At 43.8% G+C, this 12,662-nt stretch overlaps 1 protein-coding gene across 1 annotated transcript in view; it reads left to right on the forward strand.

Moving 5' to 3' along the window:
- The window catches only part of LOC124170833 (homeobox protein onecut-like), a 316,759-nt gene that overhangs the window by 180,433 nt on the left and 123,664 nt on the right, over positions 1 to 12,662 (forward strand). Inside the window, exon 3 of the mRNA XM_046549818.1 lies at positions 11,654 to 11,755. Coding sequence (XP_046405774.1) covers positions 11,654 to 11,755 — 102 coding nt within the window. The remainder of the gene's footprint in view (positions 1 to 11,653; positions 11,756 to 12,662) is intronic.

A 12,662-nucleotide genomic window follows, 5' to 3' on the forward strand; every position in this document is an offset into this window, starting at 1 on the left:
GATGATGAGGTCGGCACTTAAGGTTGTTTCTACTAGTGACTTTTATAGAAAGGATGAATTCTTCTGCTTCAGCATATTTTTGTATGGAGGAAAATTAAAATAATCTATGGAATGCCGTGTGCGTTTAAATTTATGACCCTTGAATGAAATTTACAGATATTAGTCGTCCACATCGTGAATTTCCGTGTCACATCTGTCTCTTTCTGTCAGTGGGCTTATTTCGACCGGCTTCATAAATAAACTAATAAGTGGATGAAGTTATTGCTATCTTCAATTGTATATTTGTGACATTTGGACCGCAGAAAGGAATGCGGGTTTTCTCCAAGGCCTCACGAGCTCAGAATGGTAGGATGTAGCCAAATGGCTACGGTGGGCGGAAATGGGCTCATGGTTCCAACCCAATTGGTCGTATTTTGTCTTTCTTTGTAGCTTAGAATTCCTTAAAATTTACTGCATCACGAGCGAGAAATGTGAGACTCAAGATAAAGGTGGGTGGTGAAAAACTTGAGCAGGTTGAGCAATTCAACCATTTAGGCAGTACGTTAGAGGAAAACGGATACAGTAGTAAGGACATCAGGAAGAGAATAGCATTAGCGAAAGAGGCGTTCATGAGCAGGAAGGAGCTTCTGAGAGGATCGTTGTGTAAGAGTTTAAAGAAAAGGTTAGTGAAGAGTTTGGTTTAGAGTGTAGCTCTCTACGGTGCGGAAACGTGGACTCTGAGGAAAGAAGACGAGAGAAGATTGGAGGCGTTCGAGATGTGGGTATGGAGAAGAATGGAGAGGGTGAAATGGACGGAGAGGAAAAGGAACGACGAAGTGCTGGATATGGTTGGCGAGGAGAGAAAGCTTTTAGATGAGATACGCAGGAGACAGAAGGTTTGGATGGAGTTAGTGCTTAGCGGTGAGGGGATGTTGAAAATGGTGTTGGAGGGTAGAATGTTGGGGAAACGAGGGAGGGGAAGGAAAAGAATAGGATTTTTAGATAGATTGAAAGAGAGTAGGCCTTACAGTGAATTAAAGAAGGCAGTGCTGGAAGGAAATGGAGGCTCCCAGATCACCTCTTTAGTACTCCATGGAAACCTACCTTAATCGGTAGAATACTATAATAATATAATAATATTGAATATTTCAGGGAACATTGAGCGAATCCTTGTGCTAAAAAAATGCCTCCTCTTTGTTTAGGTTTTCATATTTATGGCGCAGGCAAATGTTGGCAAGGATCTCTTCTACGTAATGTGAAAATTTCAAGGTTTGAGGATAACTTCTAACAAGATATACGTCACGAAGAAATACCGGGAGGGCGGGAGTAAAGTGACATATTGAGGTTTTATTGAAACTGACTGGTAATTTTCAGGGAACTCCGGTCACTTGACGATGGTAAGAAATGTATCGAAACCTCTTAATTGTGGATTGCGGCGGAGAAAGACCGCTGAACTGATCGTCCCATTGTGTGGTTTGCGTGAGGGTGTTTCCTTATGAATTGGTTCGTGATCCGGCCGTTGTTTGGCGGAAGAGGCGGTCCCTTGTCCCGTTTTTCTTCCAGACCCACGTCTGGCACGCGCTGTGGGCGGATGGAACTCGATCCTTCCCCATTCTAATTTCGCGTCTTTTCTCAAGTCTCAATATCCGACTTGTCTTATGCCATGCGAACGGAGAATGAAATAAATATCAGGGTTCACTTTGTGGAATTTATTTCACTGAAGAAAAAACTCGCCTTGCAAATTACACGCTTTCTTTTCTGCCTCCGGCGTGTATGTAATTGGTGTTTAGGCTCTTGATCAACCTTGATGCTAATATCAATGGACAAAACTAAATTCAATGCTGTAAATTATGCTAGGGATGTGGATACTAAGGGAAGTATCTCTGTAAGTGACTACATTGATCGCATAGTATAAGAATAGTTAAATAATTTCGCACCGCCTATTATGAAACAATTACGTTTTGCGCTGTATTTATCAATTGATGAAACGCTTTGATATAGGTTATATTATTATATCTACGATAGAAGAAACATAATTAGATAAATTTTCGTCATGACATAAGAAATTGTATTGAGTTGAGTGGCACTCAATCTATAAAGGAAATTATTTAAGCATTAATTTTAAAGGGCATTGACTTTAGTAAATTTGGAGGTATTTATTGTTCCTGCTCTTTATCACAATACATTTATATTAATTCAATTAAATATAGACCTATTAAATGTTCTATTTGTCAACACAAACCTAATGTGTGGATGAACTATTGCTTTCCAAGAGTAGAAAAAACATATCCAGAAAAATATTTTTAAACATCATTAACTATCAAGAACAAGAATTAAAAATCTACCTGTGAGACATTGTCGACTGAGGATACTTATGCCATGCATTCTGGATTCACCATTCTGGATTCACCATTCTGGATTCGTAATTAAAAATCAGGATTTTTATTTTAGTTTTATCACTAATACACGTAACTGTGAGGGCACCTAATACCGCTCTACCCTCCGCTTCATAGTTAGTCTGTACGTACTGGGAAATTTCATTTCCAATCCACTTTCTTCGTTCACTCCTTTGGAGGATGCAGACATCGAGCGATCGTGGAAAGGGGCCCTTCTTATAGATAGGAAGGCGGTCCCGCTACCCCCAGCCCAATCGTCCTTTGGCATTCAAAATCACCGACCTCTCTTGCACGAACCAGCGGGTGGTTGGTGGCGTGAAAGAGCCCTTGTTAAGGCTCGCCACTTCGTCCTCGGCATCGAGTGCCAGCCAACCACCCCCAACACCCCCGGAACCCGCCCCCCAACCAAAAAATGTCGACTGGAACTCCTCCCCCTTCCCTTAACCGCCCCAATCCGAATCGAACGCGACAATTGAGTCGTTCGAGGAATCTTTTAACTCGCACTACTTTTCGCATTCGACCAATTTTTTTCCCTCTCCCTCGTTCCCTTTCATCCTCCTTTACGAGCCCGTACCCTTTTTCCGCCCCACCTAACCCTTACCCCTACTCCTCAGGGGGCGTGAGAGGGCTTTGGAGGCGTGGGGGGTGGCTTGGCACACACTGGGAAATGGATTTAAAGGTGTCGGCGGATCGTGCGTTGATCGGAGCTGAACCTTTACGTGCTGTCCCTTTCTCTCCTGTTATAGAGAGGGTTTAGGCGTTAGCCTCGCAGTGTGATTTATTAGGGCACGAGGGGAGATGTTGGTCATCTGGGTCAGCATCGGCCATTGTGTTTCGCTTCAGTTACGTTTTCGCTTCAATTTTTTTGTTAAGATACGCCATCCCATGGAAATATGTAGATCGGGATTAAAAATTAAAAGAGAACAGTATTTCCCTTCCGTGATTTTTTTATTTTTAAAAAGGTTATTTCTTATCTCATTTAAGTACAGATTGTACTTATAAGTTTTGTTAGGCATTTATTCGGATACACACTTTGCGTTTACCCTTGCCTGTGGTTTTATTGGATGTAAAAGTGAATGCAAAAATAAATAAGCCGTCATTATACTGCTTTTGGCTCCTGGGCCCAATGCAACATACCGTGGTTTGCGGTAAAAGAAACGTTAAGGTTTGGCTACAATAGTTGAAGAATAATGGTAGTTAAAATTAAAAAGCCATGAGATGGGAGGTTCTAATAGAGGCCAAAAAGGACACTTACTCAGTCCCATAGTAGGAAAGTAGCGATCACTTGGAACGTGACAGTAATCTCTCCCCTGCGGGTTTGTCTTACCACCAAGACAATCGATCTGTAGTGGAAATTATTTAAGTATTTATTTGAATGGTCTGTAACTAAGACTTTAAGATATAATTCCTGTTTTCTTATTATTATAATTTTTTGTTTATTATTGCTCTGAGTAAAAATATTATTTTTTTTATTAAGAAACGAATTAAACTCCCGAAAAAAAAACTCCAAATAGGCCTTCCTTTTCCACCTGGATGCTGGAATCTAGATCATCAAAATATGGCAGAAATTTTGCTTGGGCAATTTAGATGGCCCCTCGTGCTAGCTAAGGGCTATTTTACTTCTCTAACTTCCCGCTTGTTTTTTATATTATTTCTATGTAATTATTATCATTTTCCAGTTATGAAATGAACCAGAACTCTAATGACGTCACCAACTTATGGAAAGTTAACGGGATATTTCGCGTTTTATTATTTTAAACGTATGATAGGATGGCCGAATGGAGAAGATTTTTGTTTCCCCTTAAGCCCGCTTTGTGTGGGGCATGTACTTGTACAATCTGACGTATGCGTGAGAGTAGAATTCCAATTGCGCGTGTAAAGCGGTAGATTGCTAGAACATATGCAATGTTGCATGAACGGGAAATGGCGAAATAGCCCGTGTTCTAATTTCGTCCGTGAATGCACTTGTACGTCAGATTGAGAAAAAAAATGCTGTTATGAGTTGTGTTATTACATGCCTCGTGTAAAACTGCCTTTATATTTCCCTTCTAATGTTTATATTATATTTCTCCTATATTTTCTGAATTTTGTTTATGAATTGTGATTTCGGGTGAATGTGAATAACCCCATTTTCACTTGAGGGTCGACTCTGTCCTCGCGTTAACTCTAGCGATTCGTGCATCCATTCGATTCTTAGGCACCGTGACGCAGGTTCCTTGCTTCAAGTGGTCGCGGCGCGGGGCTTAGTAGTGAGGGTTCCTCCGGAGGAGCTCGAGCCGAGGTGATTGGATGGGCCGGGGTGGTGTGCGCGCGGATGAAGAATTGAGCCGATCCATTGATTTTCCCCGTGTTAATTGCAAACCGATGCGGTCAGGTTCAAAGGTGGCAGGTTTAATGTGCACTGGTGGGCTCTCGTGTGGGGAAGAGGGACTCTTGGGTCGGGAGAGTCGCTGGGTGGGAGAGGATTGGTTATTTTTTTTCTCTCTCTCGCTCGGGCCAAGTTGGATGTGATGATGTAGTGGGTACGTGGGGGTGAAAAAAGAACACTGTTAAGGGGCAGTTAACGGGAGCAGAAGAAGTGGTGGGGCTGAGGTCTGCTGGGTGAGGGGGACTCCCGAAGGCGCGGAGAGTCGGTGGGAGATTGGCTTAATTTATCGGCTCCATTAAACCAACAGGAGTGGAACCGCTTCCTCCCCCACCCCCAGCACCATCTCCGCACCCCGTTTCCCTCACCCCCCCCACGCGGGGTACCTCCTCCGCTCCCGGCACCCCCAGGGTTCCGCTCCTCTCGGAGGCCCCCGGAGACCCCTTACGTCGCCACCCATAGCCCCGCCCACCCCCGTACCCTATAACCACCCCCACACCCCTCCGGCCGCCTCCGCACGCCCTCCCGCCTCCTCCCTGTGCATTTTAATAGTGGCCCTAACGAGGGCGGCTCCCGGAAAATGTGCTGAGTTGTTGAGCAAATCGCAGTGGCCGTTTCCGTGGGGGTATGTGTGAGGAAGGGAGGGTGGTGCGGTGTTGAGTGCGGGAGAAAGAGAAGGAGCGGTAGGGTGCGGATCAGGTTGAGGGTTTGAAAAAAAGATGGGGTGGTGTAGTGTGGAAGCTGCTCTCTCACCGCTGTATCAGCGCCAAAATGCCTTCGCACAACCCTCCCCCACCCGCAGCCGACGAAACATATTCTCAGTCTCTTCCGGAGTTGGGGAATGAATGGTGTAAACATTTGGGGCGTCCGAGGGTTTTGGTCTCCGCTGCGTTTGTGTGCGTGTGAGTGGGGAAGGAGCGAGTGGAGAGCGGTGATGGTCCACCCTTGGGACGCTGCGATGCCCACTCATCCCTCACACTACTTCCCTCGCTTCTCTCACTGCTCTTTCCGCCATCCTGAAACATCTCCCCCGTCTCCGTATCCCGTACCGTTTGCCGCTCATGTGGCTAGTGGGCCCCTCTTTCTCTGCTCGGGCCCTTTTCCTTTGGAGCAGCATACGCAAAAATCCACCTTGGCCTCCGCCGCCGCCCCACCGCGCCTTTTGATTAATGGCGGAAGGTATTTAAAGCCTCGGTGGGCATAAATGGGTTGCTGATTTGGCTGTGTTCAAGGGAAGCTCGGGAGGGGTCGGAGAGTTTTTCCTCGTGAGAGTCTACACGCGGGGGGTGTGGTATCAAGCTTTTTATCGTGGAGTCGTCCCTCCCGCCTCGTTCGGGGGAAATGTGCGGTGAAGTTTTTCGCCTCCGCCCTCGATCAAGGTGAGAGCATGGCCAAGAGTCTCGACTTAGGGAAATCTCACGATTTTTTAAATATTTATTTTTCCTTTCCCTTCTTTTTTTTAAATTGCGGTGGCAAACATTTTGTCGGCCTTTTGAGGAGAAGGGTTTTTAATGCGAGGAGCGGGAAAGGCGCAGCTGATAAGCCAAAAGTGTTTATGCGTGGAAAATAATGTAAGATGATGACTTGACACTGCTACGGAATGGAGGAAGGGTATCGTATTTACGCAATATATATCCGCGCGTTTATGAGCTCTAATTTCTCGTGCTCATGAGTGAGCCTGGTGTTTAAGGTGCTCCAAATTTCAACGTAATATCGGAGCGTCTTACTCGAGCCCTCAATCCCTCTATCTCGCATATCTATGCCCTAGGTAGCACTCAGCTCGGTTTATATCTAGGTAAATTCCTACCCTACCTCTTTGGCTATACAACTTCAGCTATTAAAATAGTAGTTTGGATCTTGAACTAAGTTTCATGTGATATGTTGTAGAGTGTAATGAATTATAAGGAAAGTCTTTATGAATTATAAGATTTAGTGGCTGTAAACTGTACGGTGTGGAAACTGAAAGGTTCCATCATTCCGAAGGCTTTGATTTATTGTAGAAAGAAAACCTTTGCTTTTTCAATTTAAATGTTGTCAATATTACCTTTCGTTGAATTATTTAGTAAATTTCGTCCATCTTGGACAGACTTTTAACTCACTGGCCTCAATTAGTATCGAGCAGTTCTTCCTTTAACGAGCACTTATTACCTATCTTCGAGAGGGAAAATTCTATGGGCTACCTTAAACCCTTAATTTTTCCCTTTAAATTTCTAGCCTGTATATCACCCATCATTTTGATTTATAAATTTTACAATCAGTATATTATCATGAATTAGCTTCTGCGTGAAATTAAAATATACGGCCCTGATAACTTTTCTCTGGAAAATTATTTATTGGTACTTCGTTAATAGCTTCTGCGTAATTCATAATTTTGATAACTCTCTTGGAAGGAAGTATTTTTTCTGGAGCGCCTGACCCACTAGGTCATCACGCAACCGTAGTAGGTGGTCGTTTTAGTTATTATTGATTCGTTTCACTTGTTATATTTCATTTTAAAAGTGATAAAGACGTACCTTTAAGTAATCGGAAAGAAATTAATGAAAATTTTATGTGCATGTGCCAATGAAATGTTGACCCCATTCTTCATTCATCTCTGTTATATTTTCCGAACATCTTGACGCTGGGGTGCGAGGTTAATATTAGTGGGCGAATTTTGGAAAATCGCGAAATGTTTCGCAAAAAAAAAAACATTTCTAATAGGCTCTCAGAAAGATTTCCTCCGTCATGCTCAAATATGTTAGGCCTTTCAGCTCATAAGATTTTCGGAAAGGACCACTGTTTGGTTAGTGGGTCAGTGTTTCAAATAAAGGCTGACTTATCTAACAGGAGGCGATTGGGTAGAGCTGTTACATTTTGCCATGAAGATGTGTAAATATGAATTAATTTTTGAAAGTTCGAATACGTTCAACCGATTTAGGCGAGATATAGTGTAAGTTTGACGTATTGAAATAAAAGGAACTTGCACTTTTGCACAATTATTTAATACTAACGGCGCGTTTCGGCTCGTAGAGACGTCATCTCGAGCAAGACTAGTCGTAACGCGTCGCCGCATTAGATAATTGTGGAACAGCGCAATTACCTTTTGTTTCAATGTATTTTGAGAGTCAGCTTGAAAGGAAACATAATGAAGATACACTTTTGTATGTTCCACAGGAGTTTTAATAACCGACCCAGGTTTCAACAGTACACTATGTCACTATCATGGTGTACTAGTGTACTGTCGAAACCTGGGTCGGTTATTCTCTCCTGTGGAACATACAAAAGTGTATCTTCATTATGTTTCCTGTCACCAAGTTCCACCAAGTATCGCCTTCCAGCCTTAAGTTTATCCGCTTGAAAGGAATGAGGAGTGCCTATTGTCTTGTCTATGCCATAAAATTGGGTATTATTTCCCATTGTTCGACATACCGTGGCTATTCTCAATTCACGATGTCGTCATGTGCAGGGCTGCAATTCGAGCCCCGATAAAACTAGGGCCATGACTATGGCAAATGTGCCTACACGGCACAGCAAAACGATGGTCAAAGCGAGCAATGTGGCCTGCTGTCGAAACGTTGTTGCCATCATCGGTGGTAAACGGCTGGAAAGTATCAGGTCCTATACGGATGTGGTTTTTGGCCATCCGCGAATGAATAAATGGCGCCGGAGAGTGAAGGACACGGTCGGAAAGAAGCTGTGATCGGCGGGCCAATTTGTGGAGGGTAGGGAAAATATGCAGCCTGTAGATGCGTAATTGACGTCTCCTTGATTCTCAGTCCGGGCTGTAAAGAGGCATTTGAGTGGGTGTGTGCGGCAAGGGGAAAATCGGGAGCACGAAGGCGGAGTAAAAAGGATGAAAAAAAGGCGAACGAAAAAAAATGAGGAGCGAAATAAAGAGCCAAGTGGTGAAACGAGTGCTGGGTGCGCGCATTATTTGAGCATGGCCAGCGACGCGTGAGTAAATCGCTCTCTTTCTCTCTCTCTGTCTCTCTCTCTCTCTCCCCTTCGCGACACAATAGCATTACGGAAATAACGTCGAAATAAGACTGGTAAATGCGTGCACTTAGCCATCCTTCCTCCCGCGCTCCGCTTGCGACGGCGGCCGTGGCTCAATTGTTAACTGCGGGACCTTCCCTCGCGGGGTCTCCCTCCGCCGCGACCTCGGCCGCATAGACCGCCCCCCGCGCCTCCGGAGCGACGAAGATCGCATCTCCACCCCCACAGTGCCCCACGATCTCCACCGCCGCTCCCCGTACCCCTCTCCCTCTCTCGTGACGGACGAATTTCCAGTCAACTTCACCCGGCCCCTGGAGGGAGGACTTCGGGGTCATGGAAATGGAAGGGTATGGGTTAAGAGTGCGGTGTGAGGGTGGTCCCCCCCCCCTTCCCCTTCTACCCTCAGAACGTCGAGCTCGGAGTGGATGTGCCCCGTAAAGACACCACTCTAACCCCGACCGCCCCTCTGGGCCTAAGCTCAACTACCCTTCTCTTTCTCCTCCCGCCCGGAAAATTAAGGTATAATTTTCTCCAAAAATTGGATAATTCGAGTAATTTCGTCGTCGTTGTCAAGGAGTCATAATTTCAGTACACTTTGTTCGATGGGGTTCGCGGACAGCTGGGCAGTTAAGCGTAATGTTCCGCACCTAATCGTCCTCTGCTCTCAACTGCTTCGGTTTCCTTCGGCCTGGTGTCTTCCTACTCCCCCCACATCAAGTCAAGGTTCGAATTTGAGCCGGGGGAGGCCTCTAGTGAGTGGAGGTGGGCTCCGGACGAAGCCTAGAACACTGTTCTCTGGCACGGAGGGACCCTGAGTGTAATTACCATCGTCTTCAAGTGGTGGAGAAGGGTTTTAAAGAGAGATTGCTCCGCTGCGGGTTAAAAGATGTTCGCTGAGTCTTCGAGAGGGTCTTGTGGCTGGACGTGGAGTGGATTTCGGAGAGGCGATGACTATAATGGGGTGTCCATTAACCGCGTGATGCACTTTAAGGCCCCTAAGTGACCCCACCCTCATGTCGTGATGGTTCATGATATTTGAATCACTCCATCCCCATGTGGGTGGAGTTTCACGTCAATGGTTGGGTAATATATAAAATACATGTAGTTCCTCGGGTATTTCGATAATGACTGCTGATCGTGTGCTACGTAAATATTTACGATTTCATCTGCAGCAATATTTTAGGACCACATAAGCAAGTTTTTGTCTTAATTGCGTTCATTTCAAATTTTCCTTTCCCCTTACGGAATTTCACGTCAATTTTTGGGTAATTTATAAGCTACATAGTGTCACTCATATATTTCGAATATGATTGCTTATCATGTCAGCGTAAATATTTACGATTTCAAATACATCAATATTTTTAAGACCACTTAAACAACTTTATTCGTAACTAATTTTCCTTTCCTCTTTCGGGGAGAAATATATTTCATTGGCTTATGTTGAAGACAGTTGTACTTGAACGACTGCGCGGCTTTGTGCCTTCATGAACATGCAGTTTTATGGACGTTAACATCAAATAATTTGGAGCGTGAAGTAAATCAACATAAATTGGAGCTACACAATTTGAAGATTTCTTGTTGTATGAAACACTTTTATGTGGATCGGATTTCGATGAGGCAAGCTCTTGAATGAGATTCCGTTTCTTAGCAAAAACGGGAGTTCCTTAAAACGTAATCCTGTTTATGCGATCTTTTGGTTAGGGTTATTCAAATCACTGTCGCTAAAAAATGATGAAAACCATTCAATGAAAATGTTCGTAAACACTGAAGCGGCATGTAACTAAGAGAGAAAAAGACAGAAATGAGAAACACTAAAAGAACTGCTTACTGGAAGGACAACATGATAATTTACTGGAAATCTGAATATTATTCCTCGATGAGAAGGTTTTTTTTGCTTAGTGTTTATTATGTTTTCTATTCAAGCTGTAGTAAACGAAACTTCTCGCAGAAAAAGGGAAGACGTATATGAAAACTTGGTTTGCTTCATCTACGCACGCGCGTTGATTGAAGCAGGTTCATCTGGATGATAACAATTTACTTGACGAGCGGGACACCCCAATGCTACTCCAAGGTGTTTCTTTATGGATTTGCATTAATCTCATTCCTCTTCTATTTAGCATTCGTAATTCGTGGAGTTGCCCTTTCCGTTTTCAGGAATGTAGTGCTCAAGTATTTTACTTCCTCTAATACCTCTAGGGCGTGAGAGGTCCCGACGAATCAAGAGGTGATGAAGTCCATTGAATGTCGTCAGCAGTTGTCACGAAGCCAAGATTTCTTTGAAACTCTTAGTCCTATTTTCTCCTTTTTCCTAAGATGTTGCGGGCCTTCGCTATACGAGTTTTTGAGCCGCCTTCTCCAAATTTTAGTCATATTTTTTCTAATTGAGGTTTTTTATCCTTATTCCAGCCGTCTTTTTATTCCCACCTCATGTTTATTTGCCACTTAGAGATCTTTCAATTTATTTTGCTTAACTTAGTTTGACTAATTTAATTTTCGTCCTCCGAAGTCATTGATACTTGTAAAAGGCTTCATTAAAGTTGAGCTGAATTTTCTTTGTGCATTCATACAGTAAAAGTGTTGATGTCCGATGCTGAATCTTTACGAACTCCTTAATTTTATGCTTGATTCTGGCTCATGATGCCGGTGATGTGTTGGTGATTTGAAATATGCGGATAAATATGTGCTAAATTTGATACAGTGTACAATGTGTGAAAGGCCATTGAATTAAATACTATCAGATGATTCATGTAAAAAAAATACGGATGATTTTTTACAAAATATTGATCCTCAATTCTGTTCAGAAATTTGCAAAAAAATGGGGTTTTGTAATGTTGAAGACCCTCTTGTGTCCCTCGCTGAATTGCTACTACATTTATGAAAAACATTTCAAGATAAACTGGAAATAATGATAAATGTGAATGGTGTTCCTTTCATTCAGAACGCGTGGGACCCGTATTTGGGAGAAGGATCCCTCCTATAGCAACCTACGGCCCCGGAAGAGGAGAGGAGTATCGGGAGGAGTGTATGGGAGATGACGGAGGTGGGTCTAGCAAGAGGAGAATGTCTGCCTCGCACGCCTCCCTCCAAACGTCCCCGATTTTTTGACGACGTCCCTGCGGTGCATGGTTGAGGTAGTGGGGTGGGTGAGAGGGACCAGAAGTCGACGGTCAAATCAAGTGTGCCGATGCCTTAACGACCTCCACAGCTAGATTTCCCAATTAATCAAAAACGATTCCTCGTGGGATGTGCAGTGGTTCCCAGATGGTGCAAACACGAATTAGATTCTATTTCTCAGGCAAACGGGGGTTCGAAGACCCTCAACGACCTCCTCAGCTAGATCTCTCCCAGGGAATGCCCTCATGGGATACAGTGGTGCCTTCAAGGTGCAAACCTTAATTTGATTCTATTTCGTAGGCAAACAAGAGTGCCTTAAGACGTAATTTTGTGTATGTGATCTCTTAGACCGATTGATACAAATCAAAGACCATCAACGACCACGTCTGCTAGATCTCCCAATTAATCATAAACGATTCCTCAGGGGATATGCAGCGGTTCCATGATGGTACTAACACGAATTAGATTCTATTTTTCTGGGAAACGGGAGTTTATTCTGTATGTTATCTTTAAGCTGGATCAATTCAAATCACAATAAAGCGGTGAAACAATTCCATATAGCTAGCACCCTGGTGTCAGGAGGAACAAAATAAGAGCGAGACGAAATAAAAATCGGACCATTCCTCACGGGATACATAGTGGCGCCTTGATGGTGCAAATCTGAATTAGATACCATTTTTCAGGCTAATAGGAGTTCCTTTAGACGTAATTTTCTGTATGTGGTCACTTGGTTAGATTGATTCAAATCACTGTAAAGTGGTGAAAATCATTCGATTTAGCTAGGTGAATCCTGGTGTTAGGGGGACAGAATAACAGCGAGACGAACTGAGGAA

Source organism: Ischnura elegans, chromosome X (genome assembly GCF_921293095.1).
Source record: "Ischnura elegans chromosome X, ioIscEleg1.1, whole genome shotgun sequence".
In the NCBI taxonomy this organism is placed as follows: Eukaryota; Metazoa; Arthropoda; class Insecta; order Odonata; family Coenagrionidae; genus Ischnura; species Ischnura elegans.